General features: G+C 44.5%; 1 protein-coding gene across 1 annotated transcript; it reads right to left on the bottom strand.

The window, feature by feature from the left end:
- Window positions 1-18744: 18744 nt before the first annotated feature.
- LOC309714572 (uncharacterized protein) lies at window positions 18745-26650 on the bottom strand (the record flags this gene model as incomplete). Its single annotated transcript, XM_082547116.1, has 2 exons — window positions 26334-26650; window positions 18745-20013 (listed from the first exon to the last, which is right to left on the bottom strand). The coding sequence occupies exon 2, from the start codon at window positions 19885-19887 to the stop codon at window positions 18745-18747; it is 1143 nt and encodes a 380-aa protein (XP_082403242.1). The 5' UTR covers window positions 19888-20013; window positions 26334-26650.
- Window positions 26651-27448: the final 798 nt, after the last annotated feature.

Genomic DNA, 27448 nt, shown 5'->3' on the forward strand with positions numbered 1-27448 from the left:
TCAGACCAGGAGTGACATGTTTAGCCGCATGTTCTCCTTAAATTGCTGGCTGTCTGAGTGGTGTCCCAGAAACGATGTGGGCTTCATAGATAATTGGCAAACCTTCTGGAGGAAACCTGGTCTTGTTAGGAGAGACGGCATCCATCCCACTTTGGATGGAGCAGCTCTCATTTCTAGAAATATGGACAAATTTATTAAACCCCCCAAAATATGACTATCCAGAGTTGGGACCAGGAAGCAGAGTTGCAGTCTTACACGCTTCTCTGCAGCTTCTCTCCTCCTGCTACCCCCCCAAAAACCCATCTCCATAGAGACTGTGTCAGCTTCCAAAAAGACAAAAAACAAACTAAAAACCAGCGACAAACAACTTAAACATAAACAATCACAAAGAAAGAACAATACAGTATCCACATCTGAACCAAAGAGTAAAACAGTGAAATGTGGATTATTAAATATTAGGTCTCTCTCCTCCAAGTCTCTGTTAGTACATGACTTAATAATTGATCAACAAATTGATTTACTCTGCCTTACAGAAACCTGGTTGCAGCAGGATGATTATGTTAGTTTAAATGAATCAACACCCCCGAGCCATTCTAACTACCAGAAATCTCGAAGCACAGGCCGAGGGGGCGGTGTGGCAGCAATTTTTCACACCAGCCTATTAATTAATGAAAGACCAAGACAGACTTTTAATTCATTTGAAAGCCTGATGCTTAACATTGTCCACCCCAGCTGTGAAACTCAGAAACCAGTCTTACTTGTTATCATCTATCGTCCACCTGGGCCTTACACAGAGTTTCTGTCTGATTTCTCAGACTTTATATCTAATTTAGTTCTGAGCTCAGATAAAATAATTATTGTGGGTGATTTTAACATCCATGTAGATGCTAAAAATGACAGCCTCAACATGGCATTTAATCTGTTATTAGACTCAATTGGTTTCTCTCAAAATGTAAAAGAACCCACCCACCACTTTAATCACACTCTAGATCTTGTTTTAACATATGGCATCGAACCTGAACATTTAACAGTGTTTCCTGAAAACCCTCTCCTGTCTGATCATTTCCTGATAACATTTACTTTTACAATAATTGATTACACAGCGGTGAAGAGTAGACTTTATCAAAGTAGATGTCTTTCTGAAAGCACTGTAACTAAGTTTAAGAATATAATCCACCCACTGTTATCATCTCCAATGCCCTGTACCAACACAGAGCAAAGCAGCTATCTGAACGCTACCCCAACAGAGGTCGATTATCTTGTTAATAATTTCACCTCCTCACTACGTACGACTCTGGATACTGTAGCTCCTGTGAAAACTAAGGCCTCAAATCAGAAGTACCTGACTCCGTGGTATAATTCTGAAACACGTACCCTAAAGCAGATGACTCGTAATCTGGAGAGGAAATGGCGTGTCACAAATCTAGAGGATCATCATTTAGCCTGGAGAAATAGTTTGCTGCTTTATAAGAAAGCCCTCCGCAAAGCCAGAACATCTTACTATTCATCACTGATTGAAGAAAATAAGAACAACCCTAGGTTTCTCTTCAGCACTGTAGCCAGGCTGACAAAAAGTCAGAGCTCTTTTGAGCCAACCATCCCTTTAACGTTAACTAGTAATGACTTCATGAACTTCTTCACAAATAAAATTTTTATCATTAGAGAAAAAATTACCAATAATCATCCCACAGATGTAATATTATCTACAGCTACTCTTAGTACCATTGATATTAAGTTAGACTCTTTTTCTCCAATTGATCTTTCTGAGTTAACTTCAATAATGACTTCCTCCAAACCATCAACGTGTCTTTTAGACCCCATTCCTACAAAACTGCTCAAAGAAGTCCTGCCATTAATTAATTCTTCGATCTTAAATATGATCAACCTATCTCTAATAATCGGCTATGTACCACAGGCCTTCAAGCTGGCTGTAGTTAAACCTTTACTCAAAAAGCCATCTCTAGACCCAGCAGTCTTAGCTAATTATAGGCCAATCTCCAACCTTCCTTTCATATCAAAAATCCTTGAAAGAGTAGTTGTCAAACAGCTAACAGATCATCTGCAGAGGAATGGTTTATTTGAAGAGTTTCAGTCAGGTTTCAGAGCTCAGCACAGCACAGAAACAGCTTTAGTGAAGGTTACAAATGATCTTCTTATGGCCTCTGACAGTGGACTCATCTCTGTGCTTGTCCTGCTAGACCTCAGTGCAGCGTTCGATACTGTTGATCATAATATCCTATTAGAGCGATTAGAACATGCTGTAGGTATTACAAGTACTGCGCTGCAGTGGTTTGTATCATATCTATCTAATAGACTCCAATTCGTGCATGTAAATGGAGAGTCCTCTTCACACACTGAGGTTAATTATGGAGTTCCACAGGGTTCAGTGCTAGGACCAATTCTGTTTACATTATACATGCTTCCCTTAGGCAGTATCATTAGAAGACATAGCATACATTTTCACTGCTATGCAGATGACACCCAGCTCTATCTGTCCATGAAGCCAGATAACACACACCAATTAGTTAAACTGCAGGAATGTCTTAAAGACATAAAGACCTGGATGGCCGCTAACTTTCTGCTTCTTAATTCAGATAAAACTGAGGTTATTGTACTCGGCCCTGAAAATCTTAGAAATATGGTATCTAATCAGATTCTTACTCTGGATGGCATTACCTTGGCCTCCAGTAACGCGGTGAGGAACCTTGGAGTCATTTTTGACCAGGACATGTCCTTCAACGCACATATTAAACAAATATGTAAGACTGCTTTCTTCCATTTGCGCAACATCTCTAAAATTAGAAATATCCTGTCTCAGAGTGACGCTGAAAAACTAGTTCATGCATTTATTACTTCCAGGCTGGACTACTGTAATTCATTATTATCAGGATGTCCAAAAAACTCACTGAAAAGCCTTCAGCTAATCCAAAATGCTGCAGCAAGAGTCCTGACAGGGACTAGAAAGAGAGAGCATATTTCTCCTGTTTTGGCTTCCCTTCATTGGCTTCCTGTTAAATCCAGAATTGAATTCAAAATCCTGCTCCTCACATACAAGGTCTTAAATAATCAGGCCCCATCTTATCTTAATGACCTTGTAGTACCATATCACCCTATTAGAGCGCTCCGCTCTCGCTCTGCAGGCCTACTTGTTGTTCCTAGAGTATTTAAAAGTAGAATGGGAGGGAGAGCCTTCAGTTTTCAGGCCCCTCTTCTGTGGAACCAGCTTCCAGTTTGGATTCGGGAGACAGACACTATCTCTACTTTTAAGATTAGGCTTAAAACTTTCCTTTTTTCTAAAGCATATAGTTAGGGCTGGACCAGGTGACCCTGAATCCTCCCTTTGTTATGCTGCAATAGATGTAGGCTGCCGGGGGATTCCCATGATGCATTGAGTTTTTCCTTTCCAGTCACCTTTCTCACTCACTATGTATTAATAGACCTCTCTGCATTGAATCATATCTGTTATTAACCTCTGTCTCTCTTCCACAGCATGTCTTTATCCTGTCTTCCTTCTCTCACCCCAACCGGTCGCAGCAGATGGCCGCCCCTCCCTGAGCCTGGTTCTGCCGGAGGTTTCTTCCTGTTAAAAGGGAGTTTTTCCTTCCCACTGTCGCCAAAGTGCTTGCTCATAGGGGGTCATATGATTGTTGGGTTTTTCTCTGTATCTATGAAGCGCCTTGAGGCGACTTTTGTTGTGATTTGGCGCTATATAAATAAAATTGAATTGAATTGAATTGAATTGACCTTCTTGCTGTGTGTAACACCCCTTTCAACACTTGGGATACAGATTTAAATGGTTACCTGTGTGTTGGGCCAATAGCTGAGGTTCAACTACTGGAGCAGAGTGGATGACTAATGAAACGCTCTGAGAACTTGGCTTGATCAATTTGTATTCACAATTAAAGAGAGACATAGGAGAGGTGGAGAATAAACTTAACCCGGGTGTCTATTATCTTGTGTAGTCTGGGAGATGATTGAATGTCGGGGTGGGTACAGTTTCCTCTGCGGTGGGGTCATCGGGTGGGCTGCCCCGGGTCCTGAGGGGCTGGGCGATGCTGCTGCCGTAGGCCCCGGTCTGGATGGGCCTGGGCTCCCTTGCCTTGGTGGGTGCAGGAGGACGGGGGTGCCTACTGGGGTCAGCGGGGGAGCTGGCCCTAGGGAGAGGCATAAACACAATCTATTTGTCGTTTCAGGTTGTAGTGTTACACAACATTTTCAGATCTAATAGAAATAAAATAAGTTTTTTGTAATTCATTCAATTTATTGTCTTTATTTATAACTCGCATTATTGTTTCATTCTATTATAGAATCTTACAAGAAAGAGGCAAAATTGTATTCCATCATGCTTTATTAGCTGCTTCGGTGAAAAACAAATCAACAATGCAAAAAATAAATAAAAATAAAGTGTCGGCAGTATAAAAGAGTGTAGAGTAGTTTATGTTTATGGTGTGGGAAATGAGTTAAAAAGCAGAGTGGCTTTGGGGACGAAGGTGGCTCTCCTCCTCTCAGTCCTGCGGGAAATGCAGCGGAGGCGTCGCTCAGAGGGGAGCCACTGAAATGCTGGGTGAAGAATGTGAGACATCAACAATTATGTTATGATAAATTACGTAATAACTACAACAGAAGACTGACCTTTGTGGGAATGTGTCACGGTTCTGGGTCCGTTGGACCCAGTATATTGAGTTTATTATGTTTTGGTTTTATTTTGCATCATGGATTGTTTTCTTGTTCTCTTGTGGTTGTGGGGATTATTATTATTATTATTATTATTAGAATTTCATGTTTCTATTATCCATGTTTTAGGAATTGTGGTTTCATGTATAGTTCAGTTCCATGTGTCATTTTCTGTCTCTGTGTCTAGTCCATGTCTCTGAGTTGTGATTCATGTTTCCTGTTTTATTGTGAAAGTCTTTGTCTTATGTTGGTGTGTGCAGCTTTGTTCCCCATGTCTCATTAGGCCTGATGTTCTGTTTTCAAGTCAGCTGAAAGGGAGGTGGTTAATGTTTCTAAGCCAGCCTTTCAGCCATGTACTTTTCAGCAAGGGCGCAGGCAGTTGGTAGGGACAGAAATTGCAGGCTGTAACTCAGGCTCTCTGAAGGAAGGGGCTGTCTGTTCCCCAAGGACATTTAAGGACTCTAGTTGCACCTCTCTACAAGACCGTGGCTCTTCCCAGGGACTGTTCTGTTGAATGTTTCTGAGGTTGCCCACTCTGCTAAGACTATATGCCCAGACCCAGTTGGCAATTGTTAGATTATAATATTATTTTATGCCATGTTATACCCCTAATTAAAGATTGTGAATTATTATGTAGTTTTAGTTTGCATTATTCTCCTGAATTAGAAGAAGCTGATAACTATTGCATTACATTAAACTGCTGACTTATTGTGAATGAATGATATTGTTTTATGATGCATTATACTGCTGAGTTATAAGAAATACTGTTTGCAGAAAGTCATCGCCTTATTTGTTTGATTAGAAGAGAACAGAACATGCTGGAGTTTTCTGCCCCATCTCAGCAGGAGCAGATAGACGGGGAGCCAAGGTCGTAGCTTAGACTATATGCTTCCGGCGCCCCCCGTGTGCGGCAGCCTGTTACAGCAGCTCTGCTCATTCTGAGTTTCTTTCTTTCTTATCTTTTTCTTCTCGTAATTTTTTATAACTAACATATCAGTAATTAGACTCTGCAACCATGTTCCACCGTTTTGTGCTAGTTCTGGTCGTTTTTCTTAGTTTATTTCTACTTTTTTCACCCGTGTCTGGGGACCCAGAGCAGCGATCCTTTGTTTACAGTAAGGATCAGCTGTTAGCGCTGCGTCCTGCAGCGGTACTGCCGGCGGACAGACCCGACATTCCCAGCGAGCTGAGGAGGCAAAGACGGGGGTGTCGTGCTGGGAAGGAGCGCCGTCGCCCGAGAAGGAGACGTTATCGACCATCTCTTCCTTCTGTAATTATTGGAAACGTAAGATCTTTACCCAATAAGATGGATGAGCTCACGTCGCTAACCTGGTCACAGAGGGAATACCGGCAATGTAGCATCATGATGCTTACGGAGTCGTGGCTAACACCGCTAACTCCGGACACGAGCGTGACACTACCGGGATTTCAGATGCTGCGAGCGGACAGCACGAGAGAGAGCGGTAAGAGGAAAGGAGGGGGACTGACAGTGTTTGTGAACGACAGATGGTGTAACCCTGGGCACATCACTGTGAAAGAACAACTCTGCAGCAGAGACATTGAGCTGTTAGCCGTTAGCATGCGTCCGTACTATCTGCCCCGGGAATTCTCGCATGTTATCGCGATAACAGCGTATGTCCCCCCCTCGGCCAACGCGGATGCAGCCTGTGACTCTCTCCACTCTGTGGTCAGCAGACTGCAAACACAATCACCGAGAGCCCTTCTCATAATATCAGGGGACTTCAATCATGCCTCACTGGACTCCACACTGCCCACCTTTACCCAGTATGTTACCTGCTCAACCAGAGACAATAAAACACTGGACTTACTGTATGCCAATGCAGAAGAGGCATACAGTTCATCACCTCTCCCTCCACTGGGCAAATCTGACCACAACCCGGTGCACCTTGTCCCTGTGTATGAGCCCTTAGTGCGCAGGGAGCCACCAGCCACCCGCACAGTGCAGAGATGGTCAGAGGAGAGCGAGGAGGCTCTTAAGGACTGTTTTGAGTCGACTGTGTGGGAGGTGATCTGTGACGACCACGGAGAGGACATCGACGGCCTTACTACATGCATTACTGACTATATTAATTTCTGTGTGGATAACACCGTACCTACCAGGACTGTACGGTGTTTCTCCAACAACAAACCTTGGATTACCCCAGAAATTAAAGCTGTCCTCAAGCAGAAGAGGAGGGCCTTCAAATCCAAAGACAAAGAGGAGTTGAAAAGGGTGTAGAGAGAGTTGAGGGGACTGATAAGGAATGGGAAGGACAGCTACAGGCAGAAGATGGAGAAACAGCTTCAGCAAAACAACGTTGGTGAAGTCTGGAGAGGCCTCAGAACCATCTCGGGCCACAAACAGCAGAACTCTCTGCCTGGGAGGGATGTGAGATGGGCAAATGAACTGAATCATTTCTTCAACAGATTTGATTCAGCCATGAGGCAGTCTGCAACATCGGCTGCAGACTCACCCACCCCCACTGCTGCTGTTCCACCTCAGACACTTCACACCTCCTCTACTCACCCTGCTCACCCCCCCCCCCCCCCACCCCCAACAACAGCATCCAATACACACTCAACACAAGGCTCCAGCCTGTCTCTCTCAACCACCCAGGTTAGGAGGGAACTGAGGAGGATTAATGGCAAGAAGGCAGCGGGCCCAGATGGCATCAGCTCGAGGGTCGTCAGGTCCTGCGCGGACCAACTGTGTGGGGTGATGGAGCACCTCTTCAACCTGAGCCTGAGGTTGGGAAGAGTCCCACAGCTCTGGAAAACCTCCTGTGTTGTTCCAGTGCCAAAGACTTCACGCCCCAAGGACCTCAACAGCTATAGGCCGGTGGCTCTGACATCCCACCTGATGAAGACCCTGGAGCGGTTGGTCCTGGCTCAGCTTCGGCGCCTAATAAGCTCATCACTGGACCCACTTCAGTTTGCCTACCAGCCTGGCATTGGAGCGGATGATGCCATCATTCACCTCCTACATCGTTCCCTCACTCACCTGGAGACCGCTGGAAGCACTGTGAGAATCATGTTCTTTGATTTCTCCAGTGCCTTCAACACCATTCTTCCCTCGGTTCTGAAGGACAAGCTGGAGAACTCTGGAGTGGACCATCACCTCACTACCTGGATTTTGGACTACCTCACCGACCGACCACAGTATGTGAGGACTCAGGGCTGTGTGTCGGACAGGGTCGTCTGCAGTACGGGGGCCCCACAGGGAACGGTTCTGGCTCCGTTCCTCTTCACCATCTACACTGCAGACTTCTCCCACAACTCCACCCAGTGCTTCCTGCAGAAGTTCTCTGATGACTCTGCAATAGTCGGCCTCATCACTGATGGGGACGACAAGGAGTACAGAGGACTGACTCAAGACTTTGTGGACTGGTGCCAGCTGAACTACCTCCAGATCAATGCCAGTAAAACCAAGGAACTGGTGGTAGACTTCCGCAGGCACAAGCATTCTCCACTGCAACCACTGAACATCCAAGGTATGGACATTGAGGCTGTGGACAGCTACAGGTACCTTGGTGTTCATCTGAACAATAGACTGGACTGGACTCATAACTCAGACGCCCTCTACAGGAAAGGGCAGAGCAGGCTGTACTTGCTGCGGAGACTCAGGTCATTTGGAGTGGAGGGCCCACTCCTGAAGACCTTCTATGACTCTGTGGTGGCTTCTGCTATCTTTTATGGTGTGGTCTGCTGGGGCGGCAGCATCTCTGCTGGGGACAGGAAGAGACTGAACAGGGTGATCCGAAGGGCCAGCTCTGTTCTAGGATGCCCTCTGGACCCAGTGGAGGTGGTGAGTGACAGGAGAATGGTGGCTAAGCTGTCATCCCTGTTGGACAACATCTCCCACCCCATGCAGCAGACTGTGACAGCACTGAGCAGCTCCTTCAGTGGGAGACTGCGGCACCCACGGTGTGGGACGGAGAGATTTCGCAGGTCTTTCCTCCCCACTGCTGTCAGACTCCACAACAAAGACTTTAACTGAACAAACACACACATCCACACATGTGCAATAACACTAAGTGCAATAATCTTTTCTGGCATCGTTGTTTTTTTACTCAGTTGTATATAGCATTTGTATTCTATTTTTATCTTATTGTATATTTTTATTCTATTTTATTCTACTGTATATAGTATATTATTTTATTCTATTCTGTACAGCTGTGTACTGTATTTATTCTTATCGTATTCTAATTTTTGCTTCATAACTTTTGCACTGTCCACTTCCTGCTGTGACAAAACTAATTTCCCACGTGTGGGACTAATAAAGGTTATCTTATCTTATCTTAGGCGCTGTGTGAGAGAAAGCATGTGAATGTTTAGGCTTTTTATGATAAGGTGGAGGCACCAGAGGCTATAAAAGTTTGAGCAATGCTCCACCATTTTGAGATCTGATGCTGTCTGCGTACAGTTTCCATCTCCCACGTGTGTGATCATTAAAATCATCGTTTGACTCAACCCGACCAGACCAGTGTTGTTATTGTGGTTTTTCTCTTGTCTCCATCCCCAATATTTATGAACCTTAACACAATATTGGGCATTTTGAGACCATTCCTGAGCTTCTCTCTCCTCCTGTTTCTGCTCCTAGGGTAGCTCGGGCCCAGCGTTCCCCTCCACCCGTTTCAGTTCCTCGGATGGAAGGGTTTGGTGTTCAGCTGGTGCTGGCACCCGTTCCTGTGTCAGCTGGAGGCTCAGGTGAGCCCTTCCAGCAGTTTTTCTCGTGTTCACAAGGCTCAGGAGGATTAGCTCAGTCACCATCACAACCACCATCACTACAACCTTTACAGCAGCCACCTTCAGCTCAGTTTTCTGATCAGCAGCCACCTTCAGCTCAGTTTTCTGATCAGCAGCCACCTTCACCTCAGCTTTCTGATCAGCAGCCACCTTCAGCTCAGTTTCCAGTGTCACCTGATCAGCAGCCACCTTCAGCTCAGTTTCCAGTGTCACCTGCTCAGCAGCCACCTGTAGCCTAGTCACCAACTCCACCACCACTACTTTCACCTCAAGTTCAGTTATCCATGGCTCAGTCGCAGCCGTCCCGCTGCCGTCAGGTTCCGCAGCCGTGTCTTCATCCACGCCTGTTCCGGCCTCCGCTCTGCCTTCGTCTGGTCCTGCCTCGTCTGGTCTTGCCTCGTCTGGTCCTGTGGTTGCCACGCCGCCGTCAAAGCCAGCTCGACCCGTTCCGCCTCGTCTCTGCCAGCCATTTTCCGGGCTTCTAAGGTGGCGTCATGACCTTCGGGGACGGCCTCCGGAAAGAGTCTGTCACCGCCGCTGGCATCGCGGCCACCCTCCGGACCTGCTCAGTGGCCACCACTGCCTTCCAAGTGGTCGGCCTCCAGAACTGTTTTCCCGTCACCGCCGCTGGCATCGCAGCCGACCTTCAGTGGCCGCCACTACCTTCCAAGTGGTTAGCCTCCTGATTGGTTTTGCCTCCGCCGCTGTTGCCGTGTGCACGGTCGGTCTCCAGAACTGTTTGCCCGTCGCCGCCGTTGCCGTGTGCACGGTCGGCCCCCTGAACTTTTCATGGACTCTTGTTGGGCTCTGATTTGGTTTTGTTTTTGATTTTTGATCTGTTTTCCTGTGTTCTTGGACTGTTTTCTTGTGTGTTTGGACTCTTGTGCTCCCTTTTGTTTCGGTCCCTCCGTCCTGGGCCCCCTCCGCCCACCCTGGCCTGGTGCTTTGTGCTTTTTCATTTTGGGCTGTCGGGAGCCGCCCTTAGAGGGGGGGTACTGTCACGGTTCTGTGTCCATTGGACCCAGTATTTTGAGTTTATTGTGTTTTGGTTTTATTTTGCATCATGGATTGTTTTCTTGTTCTCTTGTGGTTGTGGGGATTATTATTATTATTATTATTATTATTATTATTATTATTATTATTATTATTATTATTATTATTATTATTATTAGAGTTTCATGTTTCTATTATCCATGTTTTAGGAATTGTGGTTTCATGTATAGTTCAGTACCATGTGTCATTTTCTGTCTCTGTGTCTAGTCCATGTCTCTGAGTTGTGATTCATGTTTCCTGTTTTATTGTGAAAGTCTTTGTCTTATGTTGGTGTGTGCAGCTTTGTTCCCCATGTCTCGTTAGCCCTGATCTCTCCCAGCTGTGTCTCCCTCCTGTTGCCGATTCCACCGTTACTACCCTGTGTATATAAGCCCTGTGTTTTCCCATGTTTGGTGTCGCATCGTACCCTCAGAATTATGCCTGTGTGTTCAGTTCTCAGTGTCATTGTTCAGTTCACGTTGTCGTTTATCACCAGCAATAAAGCTAAGGTTCTCAGTTCCAATTCAGTCTCAGAGTCTCGCATTTGGATCCTCCTCTCCATCCGCCTGCACACAGAGCCCTGACAGAATGCTTGGAGCAGACTAACATGTGAGCTGGAGTGTTCTGGGACGTAATCCGATAAAAACCGATCTCTTTACCCGTTGGCTTCCCGTGGCTGTCATGTGACCGGCTATTGCACTTAATAATAAAACAGCTTCTTAGCTTCTTGCCATTTTTTGTGTTTATTTTTATCGCTGTGTGACTGTTTTCATGTGAAAGCCTGCATGCGCTAGTACCGCTTGCCACTCGTACCCACAATCCTTTGCGGTTTTACCCTGGAATGACGTCACATTTTCAATCATTTTCAATTTGTCAGAAAGGACCTTTTCTGTTAGGACTGATAGGTTCTCCTCTAACACTGCTGCCCTAACCTGCGGGGTTCCACAGGGTTCAGTTTTGGGTCCATTAGTATTTTCTTTTACATGCTTCCTTTAGCTGCATTATTCAGTCTTTTAGTGACCTGTCTTATCATTTCTATGCTGATGACATTCAGCTGTATATGTCCTTTAAGCCTAATCAGCTGGATACACTGTCCATCCTAGTCCAGTGCTCAACCCAGGTTTCTGATTGGCTTTCTAACAATTACATTATTTTAAACATGAACAAGACAGAGACCATGATCATAGCATCTCCTCTATATTCTAAAATCAGTCAGGTTCTTGCCCCTTTCTGTTTTTCTGCTGAGCCAAATATTTGAAATCTTGGAGTAAGATTTGACTCCTCTTTGGGCCTTGACTCACACGTAAAGTCTCTGTCTCGTTCCTGTTTCTTTCATTTAAGGAATATTTCTAAACTGCGACATATGGTCTCCTTAGCTGAACTGGAAAAAGTTGTCCATGCATTTGTGTCATTGCGTTTAGACTATTGTAATTCCCTGTTTACCAGCTTGGATAAATCATCTCTGTACAAAATGCAGCAGCCAGACTACTAACTCGCTCTTGCAAGCGAGCTCACATCACTCCTATTTTATGTTCTTTACATTGGCTCCCAATAGATTTTAGAATTCCCTTTAAAATTATTGTTTTAACGTACAGAGCAGTACATGGCCAGGCACCAGATTATTTATCCAAGCTTCTCACAAAATACACTGCTGCTCGTTGTCTCCGCTCACAGGCTCAGAGTTTGTTGGTTGCTCCCCGAACATGACTGAAGATGAAAGGGGGCAGAGCCTTTCAGTCTGTGGCACCAACACTGTGGAACAGTCTACCTCCACAACTACGTTTGGTTGACTCTGTGGAATCCTTTGAAAAGCAGTTAAAAACTTTACTGTTTAAACAAGCTTTCTGTTGACCAATGCTTTTTACATTTTTAATTTACATTTAACCTCTATATTGTGTATATAATTTGCTATTTATCGGACTGTTTAATTTAATCTTTGTGTACAGCGCTTTGTGACTACCTGTCTATGAAAAGCACTTAATAAATAAACTTTACTTCCTGTGAAAATGAGTCCTCCACCATAGTCATCCACTAATTGTCCTTTGCTCTTCTCCCTGTACTCCAGGGTGGGCAACTCCAGGCCTCGAGGGCCGGTGTCCTGCAGGTTTTACATCTCACCCTGGGTCAAAACACCTGAATCGTTTATTACCAGGCCTCTGGAGAACTACAAAATACATTGAGGAAGGAATTTAGCCATTTGAATCAGCTGTGTTGGATCAAGGACAAATCTCCAATCTGCAGGACACCAGCCCTCGAGGCCTGGAGTTGCCCACCCCTGCTGTACACCAACTGCTGCACCTCCAACCACCAGTCTGTCAAGCTAGTGAAGTTTGCAGATGACACCACCGTTATTGGACTCATCTCGGATGGGGATGAGTCTGCCTACAAGAAGGAGGTTGAACGTCTGGTGTCCTGGTGCAGCCACAACAACCTGGTGCTAAACAATGACAGTGGAAATTATTGTGGACTTCAGGAAGCACACAGCCCCACTCCCCCACATCATCCTGACTGACACCCTCATCACCACTGTGGACTCATTCCACTTCCTGGATACCACCATCACCCAGGACCTGAAGTGGGAGCCCACCATCACCTCCGTCATTAAGAAAGCCCAGCAGAGGATGTACTTCCTGAGGCAGCTGAAGAAATTCAACCTGCCAACACGGACGATGATGCAATTCTACACTGCAATCATCGAGTCCATCCTCACCTCCTCCATCACCGTGTGGTACGCTGGAGTCGCCACCTCTTACAAACAGAGACTGCAGTGTTTAGTGCGCTCTGCTGAGAAGGTGATTGGCTGCAGACTCCCATCTCTGCAGGACCTGTACACCTCCAGATCACAGCTGACCTTTCTCACCCTGGACACAGTCTGTTTGACCTGCTCCCCTCAGGCAGGAGGCTCCGGTCCATTCGCACCAGAACCTCTCGCCATAAGAACAGTTTCTTCCCCTCTGCTGTTGGACTCATGAGCAATAAACATAAGACTGTTCCCACCACAAACGCATGACCTATACTGTGTTCACTGCATCGGTCCCATGCACTGATCATCACCTGCATTCATGTATATTTCAATCTGCTTATCACTTTTTTAAATGTTTATTTTTATTTATTTATTTTACAGGCTGCGTCACGCCTGTTCAAGAGTTGCCCACAACAGATGGCAGGAATAAAATCTCCGCAAAACTTTTCTGGCACAACTTCACCTGTTTCCAAGGTGCATGGAGAGGATGAAAGAATTCAAAAAGCAGGAACTCCAGCAACACTTGAGGGAAGATGAACAACTTTAATAATTGACCAACGCGTTTCGGCTTGTGGCCTTCATCAGGGTCATAGTAAAACATTGTAAAAATTGCTTAAATACAAGACAGGAAACAGAAAAAAGATTCCAAATTAACCAGTCAAAACTTCATAGATAGGTCAGCTGACATATAATAGGTAGGTATTGGTTAATTGGCTCACGCCCAAGTAAATATCGGACTAGATCATTACTGATGAGGAGGAGGGGGGAGTGACATAACCCCCATATGTCTGAAAATAACACATGCATGAAATGCATAAGGAGGATGCTATAAATATACACACGGGTTTTAAAAAAAAGGGGGGGCAGTCTTTAATGGTAAAAGCACGTTTGAATTAGAAAACAAGATTACAGGAAGGAATAAATTCAAATTCAAATTCAAATTTTTATTTGTCACGTACACAGTCATACACAGTACGATATGTAGTGAAATGCTTGGACAACTGAATAATAAGATAAAATATATAAATTAAATTGAAAATAAAATAACTGTACAACAAAATACACAATACACAATAACAGCAGCAGTGATTTAAGTGATTTAAGTGATGAAGTGAAAGTAAAATCTCCAACTACAAACTAAATGAAAAAATGTTTGGCTGTCCAGACAAAACCTTCTTGGGGTCCAGATTTGGACCAGAGTCAGGGGATTGGGGATCCCTGTTGTAGGGTCTACCTTACCATGTAAAGCACTTGAAGGAGACTGTTGTTATGATTGAAATAAAACCCAACTGAAAAACTAAACACACTAACACTTTGTCACAAATTCAGCAGAGAGAAGTCCCTCGTTGTGCACACAGAGCCGAGAAAAGAGACGCTCATGTCTGTTCATTTCTGCTCTGTTTGATGAAAACTGTATTACTGAGGAACAATGAGAGGACTCGCCTCTGAACACTCAGCGTGAGGAGTTGACACTGCAATAACATTCACACATCAACATACAGAAGATTGTTTCAGTGTTAGGTTTAGTGAAATTTGAGGTTAATGGTGTGCCTCAGACTTTGTAATTCCCGTGTGTGTGACTTATTCAAACATTCTCCTAAATGCAAAACAAGGTTTACCTTTTAAGACTAAATAAATCTGAAAGCTTTTCCATCCTAAAAGAGGACAACAATGTGTAGTTTATGATGTTCTAAAGGTTTCAGCAGCTTTTTGAATTTGTCACACGTGTGGAAATGTATGAGTGAGTCTTTGTATCTTACTGTGAGTGATGCTCGTCAGCACACAAACCCAGAGTTTCTCTACAGGAACACAGAGAGAGTTATTCCCTGTACTGTAAGGACACATTCAGCATTGTGCAGTAACTCCAGATCAGCCCAGTTAAATGATTACATGGATGTGAGTGTGATCGTCAGAGCAGCACTGATCAGTGTCAGGTTATAATGACCAAGGTGTACACAAACACTAAGTTTGATATTAAAATGTGTGAAGTGTAAATTCAGCCAAAGCCTTTAACCGGGCTGTGAAAAAATACAATGCCTGTGTCTCAATCTCGCATCTCATATGAAGTGAAGAAATATTTTTAAAAATAATATGAAGGCAATAAGAGAGTGTTACAAGCATAGCTCTAAAGAATGCAGCCTCATGGGCAGTGCAGTCCGTGCTGCAGGGAGAATGGACTGCCATACCCGTGATGTGTCTGTGAGCGAGGAGGGAGAAAAAGGAGAAAAGTACAAGTTGTCATAGAGCAGAAACGCGAGCTGGAAGCATGTAAATACAATAATAATCACTGCAGCCAAAAGCCCAGTTGTAAGTACGCTATTAAGACTCGACTGTACACTGTGTTCGTGTTTTCCTCCCAAACAATAAGCTCCGTTGGAGCCTTTCAACGCCTCTCTCTGTCTCTGGCTAGCAAACTTGACCCAGACAACAAAGTTCTGTAATCTGTAGTGGAATACATTTTAAAAGTAACCTTCCCAACACTGTTAATAGACCTCTCTGCATTGAATCATACTTGTTATTAGTCTCTGTCTGTCTTTTCTCCTGTCTTCCTTCTCTCACCCCAACCAGTTGTGACAGATGGCCGCCCCTTCCTGGTTATTTGAGAGTTCTGCTTTCCTGTTAAAAGGGAGATTTTCCTGCCGTTTTCATCAGATTCCACTACACTGCATTTTCGCAGGAAATGCAACTTTTTATATTTTTTATTTAACATTTAATTAACAATATATATATTTGGATTCAAACTAGAACAAGACTTGGTATTATTTAAATGGTTTGCTTATGTCTCAGACATTACCCCCCAAAAATTGGACTCATGTCTCAAAAGTTTGTCTGCTAAAGGATTGCCTACATTTGATAGCTTGATTAAAGATGGAAATTTAATTAGTGTTGATACATTGAAACAAAAATACAATCTGGAAAGACAGGATTTATGCCGATACTTGTTAATAAGACACTATATAAAGAGGACAATTAGAGTGGTGTCGGACACTAATGTAGATTTGATAGCAATGCTCAAAAAGGCATATAGTGGTGACGTCAACAAAAAACACATTTCCTGTTTGTATACATTTTTTACAAATAAGATGGGAGAAGGAGGGAGGAGTGTGCATAACATAAACAACAATTGAAATGCACTAGCTCACAAAGATGGAGGGAATTTGGATGGAAATTTTGATTAGGTTCTTTATCACCTCTTACCAAAAGACTCATTATGATGGGAATCCCCCGTATGCTGGAGAAAATATGGACACAGACCTCTGACATTTGCAGGCAGAATTTTAAACCTTGGGTGAAATGTGGTCAATGCAGTTCTTAAGCATGCATGCAAATGTTCATTAGTCAGCTGTGAGCGAGTTTTCCCCATTCATCTTTAAATGCCAGATTTTCACTTCAGGAAGCACACAGCCCCACTCCACTGACGACTTGCTGTTGGCCAACACCCTCAATGACTTTTACTGCCGGTTTGATGAGACATCGAGCAGCTTTCACACCTCAATAGAGACACTTTGGTCACTCATCCTCCCACCTTCCCCACTCCCCCCACAACAGAGCCATCGACGCTATCAAAGACTTCACCCACAGGAGCCCCCTTCTCACTTCACACCTATGAGGACTTCACACCACCTTCTCCCACTACAACCCTTCATATTCATGAAGCAGATGTGAGGACGCAGTTTATCCCTTTAGACCTACTAAATAACCAATTTAATTCAATTCATTTGTAAGGTCTTTATATCAAGCTCTGCTGTGTTCAAGCTATTAATTACTGTACGCAGGAGAACCAAAACACACATCAAACATTAAAGTTCAGTTATGCCAGCTTTAACCTTGGGATGCCTCAGCTTCTCCTTTATATCCCCCACACTCAACTCTCTGCATCAGGAAGCTCCTGGCACTGGTCACCCTGGGAGTTTCGTCCTTCTACGCCCCAACAGTGAGCAGATAACATAGTGAAGCATCGCCAAGCAGTTTTCACAAGGTCATGCTGACACAAAATTTGACTGACTTTAAACACTGGTCACTTCAGGTGTTGCTCTGATATACAGGAAATGACATCACGGCTCAAACTCTTTGTCAGTAAACCATTTCTTTATTTAACATGTAAAATTTTGGTTTAACTGTTGCAGGATTTCATTACACAAACAAGCTGAAAAAAAAACTGCAGAACACCTGGATCAATGCATTCAATAAAAATTTAACAGGAAACAGATTTCTTAATCAAACTGCTGGAACAAAGCTAACCACTCAACACAAACACTACAGTAGAACAGTTTAGAAAGCTTAAAATGTAACGAGAGGCACATTTTCATTCATAGGTGCCTCATCAGATCTTTACAGAAGACTCCACCTGAACTCTGTGGAGCCTGATCTCAAGGGTTTAAGTCTGACCCTGAAACCAGAAGAGGATCTTTCTGTCTCTGCAGATTCACTTTGATCCAGAGATGGGAGTGATTTCAGTCCTGCATCACGCTGATGTTTGCACAGAGGAGATAATTTAGTAAACGTTTTTGAACATTGGTAACAGTAAAACAGTTCCTTCATAATCATTATGCAAATTTTTACTCTGTGAATGGTACTCATGGCCATTGATCAGTGGTTGTTGATCAATGGCCATAAGAATTTGCATATTAATGATGAAGAAACTGACCTCACAGCCCATTGTTCACTCATTGGGCCGGTTTCAGTCGTTATGCAAATGTACTGTTTACAAGATTAACGTAAAAGCGGGAATCAAGACGTAACAGTTTATTTGTAACATGGAATCGTTTGTGAGTGGAGTATGAACTGAGATTACTCAAACTCTTTCACAGATGAAGTTCTCTTTCATGTGTCTGCGTTCATGCTTAGTATGATCACATGATTGGGAAAAGGTTTTGTCACAGTGTCTGCACTTGTATGGTTTCTCTCATGTGTGGACTCGTTTATGCTTTTCAAGCTGACGTGCACTGATGAAGGATGACCCACACTGATCGCAGACATGCTTTTTAACGCCACTGTGAATGACTTCATATTGTTTGAAGTGCTTTGAAGTGCTTTCTTTACAGTAGTTCATTTCGTCTCCAGTGTGTCTACGTTGATATATTTTCAGAGTCCTTCAATGACTTCAAGTTTTTCCACAAAGGTCACAACAAAAGTCTTTCCCGCAGCGATGACAGGGTTGAGAACTTGATCCATCTGTGTTGCTCTGCTTCTAAACAAAGACACAAAGACAGTGTAAGTCAGTCCGTCAACATTTTTATCCTGAACGTCGCCTGAGATAAAGAGCATCTCTGCCAAAGTCCAATTACATTTTACTGTTTACATTGTCACACTCAGCTCAATTTAATGTGCTATAAAAACCATAAGAGTAAAAACATTAAATTAATAGTTTAATGCTACAATAACAGTAATACAATTCTCAAACACTATCCCTAAAAACCTGTGATCAGAGTCTGAATAATCATTCAGAGCTGCCTTTCCATGCTAACATGCTAACATGCTAACACAATTTGATGAGCAGAGTTGTTTCAAACAGTCGGGCTGACAACATAAAAACAAAAATACATACCTCACAGTAGCTGCACTTGTAGAGTCTTTCTAGTGTGGATCTGTTGGTGTGCTTTCAGGTAACGTGGAGATTTAAAAGTCTTCTCACACAGGTCACATTTATAAGGTCTCTCCTCAGAGTGGGTAAACATGTGACATCGTAACTCTGTGTTTGTAGCAAAGTGTTTGCCACACTGCTCACAGCAGTACACATCATGTCTGGTGTGAATGCGTAGGTGTGTATTTCGGCTCCCTATCTGGCTGAAGGTTTTTCCACAAATGTCACAGCTGTATGCCTTAATTCCAGAGTGGGTAACTAGATGGCTCTGTAAGCTGCTACTGCGAGTAAAAGCTCTGCCACACTGATCACAGCTGTACGCTTTAACTCCACTGTGGATGAGTTGGTGTGTTTTTAAGCTTCCAGAGTGGGTAAAAGACTTTCCACACTCGTCACAGCTGAACGGTCTCTCTCCAGTGTGGATGAGTTGGTGTGTTTTTAAGTTTCCAGAGTGGGTAAAAGACTTTCCACACTCATCACAGCTGAACGGTCTCTCTCCAGTGTGGATGAGTTGGTGTATTTTTAAGCTTCCAGAGTGGGTAAAAGACTTTCCACACTCATCACAGCTGAACGGTCTCTCTCCAGTGTGGATGAGTTGGTGTGTTTTTAAGCTTCCAGCGTGGGTAAAAGACTTTCCACACTGCTCACAGCTGAACAGTCTCTCTCCAGTGTGGATGAGTTGGTGTGTTTTTAAGCTTCCAGAGCGGGTAAAAGACTTTCCACACTCGTCACAGCTGAACGGTCTCTCTCCAGTGTGGATGAGTTGGTGTGCTTTCAAGTTTCCAGATTGGGTAAAAGACTTTCCACACTCGTCACAGCTGAACGGTCTCTCTCCAGTGTGGATCAGTTGGTGTGCTTTCAAGTTTCGAGAGTGGGTAAAAGACTTTCCACACTCGTCACAGCTGAACGGTCTCTCTCCAGTGTGGATCAGTTGGTGTGTTTTTAAGTTTCGAGAGTGGGTAAAAGACTTTCCACACTCGTCACAGCTGAACAGTCTCTCTCCAGTGTGGATGAGTTGGTGTGTTTTTAAGCTTCCAGAGTGGGTAAAAGACTTTCCACACTCGTCACAGCTGAACGGTCTCTCTCCAGTGTGGATGACCTGATGCATTTTTAGGGAAGCTTTCACAGTAAAATCTTTCCCAAACTCGTCACAGTTGTATTTTTTTCTTCCACTTCTTTCTTCAACGAATTTGTCGGGCTCCTGAGAGCGTTGACTTCTCGATCCACGTTGGTCCTGCAGTGACAGAGATACAAACAGAGGCAGTGAGTTGTGGGAAATTCATTATTCTAACCGGCCTTTTATTAGTGGTATTTTGTGACCTTTTATTGAATAAGTAGTTACACTTCTTTTCATACACACATTGCAAATGTGCTCATGAGAGTTGGCATTCAGTCTTTTGAGGGTCAATGCAAACACACTTACAGACACAGATAAATATTAGACTTGTTTCTAGGGCAAAGGTGAGAGACATTTGGCCTGCAAAGTGTCTGTACGCCTGCCCAGTGAGATTAGCACATGATGTAAAAGAGTTTACCCACGCTTATTTACCCACGCTTATTAGCACAGAGGAGCATAGCTGATGCTATAGCAGTGGAACGGAAAATAGTTGGGCATTTTAAACATTCCGCCTTAGCCTACTCCCGCCTCGAGGACATTCAGGGACAGGTCAACCAGCCAAAAAAAGAGACTGCAGCAGGACGTACAGACGCGCTGGAACAGCACGTATTACATGCTCCAGTCCCTCATTGAGCAAAAGCGAGTTCTGGGCGTTTCTGAGCACGAACTCCCTGACTATCTCACCGCTCACCAATGGGCTCTTACGGAGACGACTGTTGCCATCCTCGCCCCCTTTGAGGAACTAACTAAAAAAGTGAGCAGCTACGACGCACTAGCCTCTGATGTCATCCCAGCTGTGACTGTGCTTGTGAGACTTCTAAACAGAGAAACAGACGAGTAAATACCTCTCATCCCCATGTAGCAGTGTGGAAAGTGAAAGTCTTTTTAGCTCAGTGTCACACATTATAGATGAAAACAGAAACAGTCTGACTGCTGATAATGCAGAAAAGCTACTTTTCTTATAAAAAAAAAAAAAAACCTGCCACTCACTTTTTCTCTCCATTAAGTGAGTCATCTTAGACTTGATGTTAATACCTACCTCAGTTGCACTGACTGCCACAGTTCTATGTCGGTGGATGTTGTTAGTTTATTCAAATATTGTGCACTAAATAGCAAAGATGTTTATTAATGCCCCTTGTGTTGTCCAAAGCGGTAGAGTTTACAATAAACTGAAAACAATACTTGAGTTGCACTGTCACTGTTTACATTTTTTTCTCATAATTATTTATTCTGTGATGTGTTGCATACAACATGCTTTTCATTTTAAATAAATGTGCTTAATTCCAAGTGTGAGTGAGTGAGTGAGTGAGTGAGTGAGTGAGTGAGTGTGTGTGTGTGTGTGTATAGCGTAGTGGACTACACGCCTTTGGAACCCAGGATCGCACGTTCCATTCCTGCCTGGGGCGTCTGTATCCAGTAAGGGTCCTAAGGCTAGATCCCCTATGCTAAGCGAGCCTACCGCAGACATGAGTGAGACAGATAAATATGAAGGCATGCCGGCTCGGACGTCGCCCGGATCAACAAGGTCCGCGTCAGGTGTTGAGGAACCAGGGCACCCTGACGAAAAGTGGGCTACTGGAACAAGAAGGCATCGGTGGGCAAGAGACGAAAACAGGGCGTTGATGGAATGCTACTACGCAAGTAACCCCGGCGGAAGGGGCTACATGAATAGGATGACAGACCTATGGATTCTTCGATACCCAACATCCACAATGAAGGCGAAACAACTAGTAGCTCAGTGTTCCAACATTCGAAAGAAGGGACTGATATCACAGCTAGAGATTGATGAGGTACAACAGAACACACATGCTATGGCAAGGAGGAGTCAGGACGCCAGGTCAGGGGGGAGATATCATCACCCCCACCCGAGATTAGCCCCAAGTGCGATAGGAGAAGGATCGTTGAGTGCGAGAGGAACTGACCTGAAAAATAGGAGCTTGAAACCTGGATCCCCCGTAGCCGGTTACCAAGATTACATGAAGTAACCTCAGAAGGTCTGCTAGATGATGTTAATGCAGCACTACGGACAATACCTACAACCACGATTACCGACACTAACAAGCTGATCTACAATACGGCAGCAGTGATCAGTGAGATGCTTGGCTACAAGTTGAACAGCCACAAGGGGCAGTACCCTCCATGGAGAAGGAGGCTAGAGGGCAAGATCAAAGTAGCACGGAGGGAGGTTAGCCAACTAACAGAGTTGCAGAAAGGTGCGACAAAGAAGGTGCATAAGAAATACAGCCAGCTGTCCATACCTGAGGCCTTGGAAACTGCCGAGCAAAGACTCACAGCCTTGGCCAGCCGCTTGAGGAGGTACACCAGAGAGATAGAAGGCAGGAGAATAAACCAGCTGTTCTCCACAGAACTCTCAGTGGCAAGGGAACAATAATAAGAGAACAGCACCACCAAGGCTGGAGACGGAGCAATACTGGAAGAGCATATGGGAGAAGGACGCAACCCATAACGGCAATGCTCAGTGGCTAGTGGATCTGAGGGCAGACCACAGCGACCTCCCTGAACAGGGTCCAGTAACCATCACAGTGGCAGATATCCAAGAAAGGGTCTCCAGTATGAAGAGTTGGACAGCACCAGGGCCCGACATGGTTCACGCCTACTGGCTAAAGAAGCTGACTGCACTCCACAAGCGTCTGGCAGCACAAATGAACCAGCTGCTAGTTAACGAGAGACACCCGGAATGGCTAACCGAAGGTCGGATGGTCCTGATCCCCAAGGACCCCAAGAAGGGACCGGTCCCCTCCAACTACCGACTAATAACCTGCCTCAGTACTACATGGAAGCTCCTGTCAGGCATCATATCGGCTAAGATGAACAGGCACATGGGTCAATACATGAGTGGGACACAGAAAGGAATTGGCAAAAATACCAGAGGCGCAAAACACCAGCTACTGGTAGACAGAACAGTCAGCCGAGACTGCAAGACCAGACTGACCAACCTGTGCACTGCCTGGATTGATTACAAGAAGGCCTATGACTCAATGCCCCACAGCTGCATACTGGAATGCCTAGAATTGTACAAGATCAATGGGACCCTAAGAGCCTTCATCAGGAACTCAATGGGGATGTGGCGTACAACACCAACTCCAAGCCCATAGCACAAGTCACCATCAAGTGCGGGATCTATCAAGGAAATGCTCTGTCCCCACTGCTGTTCTGCATAGGCCTGAACCCCCTCAGTGAGATCATTAACAAGACTGGCTACGGATACCGACTACGGAACGGAGCAGTTGTCAGCCACCTCCTGTACATGGATGACATCAAGCTGTATGCCAAGAGTGAACGAGACATCGATTCACTGATCCACACTACCAGGCTATACAGCAATGACATTGGAATGTCGTTCGGACTGGAGAAGTGTAGTCGGATGGTAACAAAGAGAGGGAAGGTAGTCAGAACTGAGGGGATTGAACTACCAGAAGGCAACATTGCAGACACAGAGGACAGTTACAAGTACCTGGGGATCCCGCAGGCGAATGGGAACCATGAAGAGGCCGCTAGAAAAGCTGCAACCACCAAGTACCTGCAGAGGGTCAGGCAAGTCCTGAGGAGTCAGCTGAATGGTAAGAACAAGATCCGGGCCATCAACACGTGATCAGGTACCCTGCTGGGGTAATAGGCTGGCCAAAGGAGGAGATAGAAGCCACTGGCATAAAGACAAGAAAGCTCCTTACCATGCATGGAGGGTTTCACCCCAAGTCCAGCACCCTGAGGCTGTACGCTAAGCAGAAGGAAGGGGGCCGAGGACTGGTGAGTGTCAGCACCACAGTCCAGGATGAGACAACGAACATCCAAGAATACATTGGAAAGATGGCCCCAACTGACCCAGTGCTCAGTGAATACCTCAGGCAGCAGAAACCCAAGAAAGAGGAGGGAGACGAGGAACCATCATGGAAGGACAGGCCCCTGCACGGTATGTACCACCAGCAGATAGAGGAGGTGGCTGATATCCAGAAATCTTACCAGTGGCTGGACAAAGCTGGACTGAAAGACAGCACAGAGGCACTAATCATGGCAGCACAAGAACAAGCTCTGAGTACAAGATCCATAGAGGCTGGGGTCTATCACACCAGGCAAGACCAGGCACCAATGTAAAGATGCCCCAGAGACAATCCAGCACATAACAGCAGGGTGCAAGATGCTAGCAGGCAAGGCATACATGGAACGCCATAACCAGGTGGCCGGCATAGTGTACAGGAACATCTGTGCCGAGTATAACCTGGAAGTCCCGAGGTCAAAATGGGAGATGCCCCCAAGGGTGGTGGAGAATGACCGAGCTAAGATCCTGTGGGACTTCCAGATACAGACTGACAAAATGGTGGTGGCTAACCAACCGGACATAAATCTCCATCAAACATGCCAGGTTCACTTTCTTTACTGTCAGAGTCACTTTCCGTGCCGTGCGGCTCCTCGGAAATGATGTCGGCTTTTGCGAAAGCTCGAACAACAGTGCCAGCAGACATGTTAGCCCAAGCATCTACAATCCATTGGCAAATTGTGGCATAACTCGCCCGGCGCTGCCTTCCACTCTTGGTGAAACTGTGGTCTCCATCGGTCATCCATCGCTCCCAGGCCGCTCGCAGCCTTACTTTGAACGGGCGATTCACACCGATGTCCAGCGGTTGGAGTTCCTTTGTCAGGCCTCCTGGAATGACAGCAAGCTCACAGTTCATTCGTTTCACTAGTTCTTTCACATCGGCTGTGAGATGGGCACGCATAGAGTCACAGATTAAGAGCGATGCGTGGAAAAAACCACCTGGTCTCCTTACATACACCTCCCTCAGCCACTCTTTCATCATTTCCTCATCCATCCAGCCCTTTTCATTTGCCTTAATGATGATTCCTGCTGGAAACTTCTCTTTAGGCAAAGTCTTTCGCTTAAAAATCACCATAGGCGGCAGTTTCTGTCCATTAGCATGGCAGCCAAGCACAACAGTAAAAGAAGACTTTTCATAGCCCGTTGTGCGTATTGCTACCGTGCTGGTCCCCTTCTTCTCCACAGTGTGACTCACCGGGATGTCAAAAGTGAGCGGGACCTCGTCCATGTTTGTGATGTGGCTGGGCTGGATGTGTTTGTCGCCGATGTGTTTGCTGCAGTAGGAGCTTTTCCTTATAATCCGCTGGAAGTTGCTGCGCTACCGTAGTCCTGGTCCGGATGGAAAAATGACACCGTTTCATAAAACGAAAGCACCAAGACGGACCTCCTTGGAAATGTTCAATGTTCATCTCTTCAGCTAGTGAAAGTGCTTTTAGCCGAATGGTGACCGTCGAAACGCTTCTCCCGCTCGTTCTTTGCTCGATGATCCACCGCTCGAGTCTTTCCTCCAACTCGGGACACCTCGCCTTATGTCCGCGGAAACTCAGCTGCGTTTTCTTGACCTGCCGGAGCTTGTTTTCCAGCTTCCTCCATTTGCGAACCATCGATTCGTTAATCTTAAATTCTCTCGCCGCTGCTCGATTTCCATGTTCCTCCGCGTAGCTGATGGCCTTCAGTTTAAACTGTGCTTCGTAAGCGTGTCTCTTTGCCATTTTCAGGGATGTTAAAACAACGATGTCCTGCATAACGCACATACCTGTTCATTTATACAGGTATGTGCGATAAAGTCAACGCACACACTTCACCCTTTAGCGTTCTCATGGTGTTCTCTACTACGTCCTCATTACAACACACAGGGCGCAATGCGCGCCGCACTTTTTGAAGAAAATCTAAGACTTTTAAGTGCGCCTTATGGTTGTGAAAATACGGTATATATATATATATATATATATATATGTATATATATATATATATATATATATATATGTATATATATATATATATATATATATATATATATATATATATATATATATATATATATATATATATATATATATATATATATACACACACACACACACACACACACACACACACACACACACACACATACAGCTTCAAACGACGTGTGGACTATTAAATTAGTCGTTGACGAATTTGATTGTTGACGTAATCGAGACTAGTTGACTAATCGTGGCAGCCCTAATATATATATATATCAATATTTTTCAATACACGTGTCCATATTTATGTCTCCAGATTGTTTGTATAGTGAGCCTTTAAGACTGTACTCTTGGAACAGTTTTTATTTTTGCTGCTTTTGTCTTACACTGTCAAATAAACACAGATTTGCAGCGTTTGTATGTGTGTGCAAAAGCAAATGTGCCAGGCCTCAAAGACAATGGGTGCTTTGCACAACAAAAGCAGGATGTGAATCGAGCATATGACCTGTACAAATCTCAGCAGGGGTGATTAACACCTCGGGACTTTCACCAGAAAATAAAAAAGTCAGAAATTCTAGTAGGTGTTGGGTTCAGGGGATTTCTGCAAATTTGCGCAGGGTTAGTAAATCAAGTGTTGAAGTTAGCTCGGTGCTTACCTTTAGATGAGCCCACAAACCGAGAGAAAGTCCGTGATGAAGCTGCAACTCTTTCTCTCAGCTACGATCCAGGAGACAAGGGTGGGCGGATCGATGCAGATATTTATCCAGACGTTGGTAGTGGTTTTTGATCGGTACGTTAGTTTGTTTCTCTCCTGTAGATTCACTTCTTTACTCGCTGTGGATGAAAAAGCAGCTCTGTCTGGGTGAACACCTCTTCTTATGCGGCAGACGCACTTTGCTCCGCCCCCTTCTTCCTGCCCTGCTGGGATTTGTTACTGTGCCGTCACGTGACTCAGATGCGCTCAGAAGACGCATTTGGACTGCAGAGAGTGAGAAAGAGGAGCAACATGTGGAGATATTTTATGACTGTAATTGAAAATGCTGGAGAACAGATGGAAGGCGTGTCAAGCCACAGGGGACCACAACAAGCTGTAGAGTTCAGCTTATTTTACCTCAGTTAAATGCTTTGACTGAAGTCTCACTGCACACACTCAAACTTAGTGTTTGTGTACACCTTGGTCATTATAACCTGACACTGATCAGTGCTGCTCTGACGATCACACTCACATCCATGTAATCATTTAACTGGGCTGATCTGGAGTTACTGCACAATGCTGAATGTGTCCTTACAGTACAGGGAATAACTCTCTCTGTGTTCCTGTAGAGAAACTCTGGGTTTGTGTGCTGACGAGCATCACTAACAGTAAGATACAAAGACTCACTCATACCTTTCCACACGTGTGACAAATTCAAAAAGCTGCTGAAACCTTTAGAACATCATAAACTACACATTGTTGTCCTCTTTTAGGATGGAACAGCTTTCAGATTTATTTACTCTTAAAAGGATAAAAGATCTTTTTAAGAATTTTGCATTCAAGACGAGAATGTTTAAATAAGTCATGTAAATGAGAATTTCAAAGTTGGTGGCTGCAGTATATACAAATTGGTGTATCTCAAAAATAAAACTATGAAGACACTCAAAATTAATTTGGAAACTGTTTTATGCAACTTTTTTACATTTACAATTTTGAGGGATGAACCTCTGAAATTTCTTTAACTAGAAATTTGTGTAAAAATACTTCTGTAAACATTTGGGATATAATGGTTGTATT

Source organism: Aulonocara stuartgranti (genome assembly GCF_965226115.1).
Source record: "Aulonocara stuartgranti genome assembly, chromosome: 9".
NCBI classification, from domain to species: domain Eukaryota; kingdom Metazoa; phylum Chordata; class Actinopteri; order Cichliformes; family Cichlidae; genus Aulonocara; species Aulonocara stuartgranti.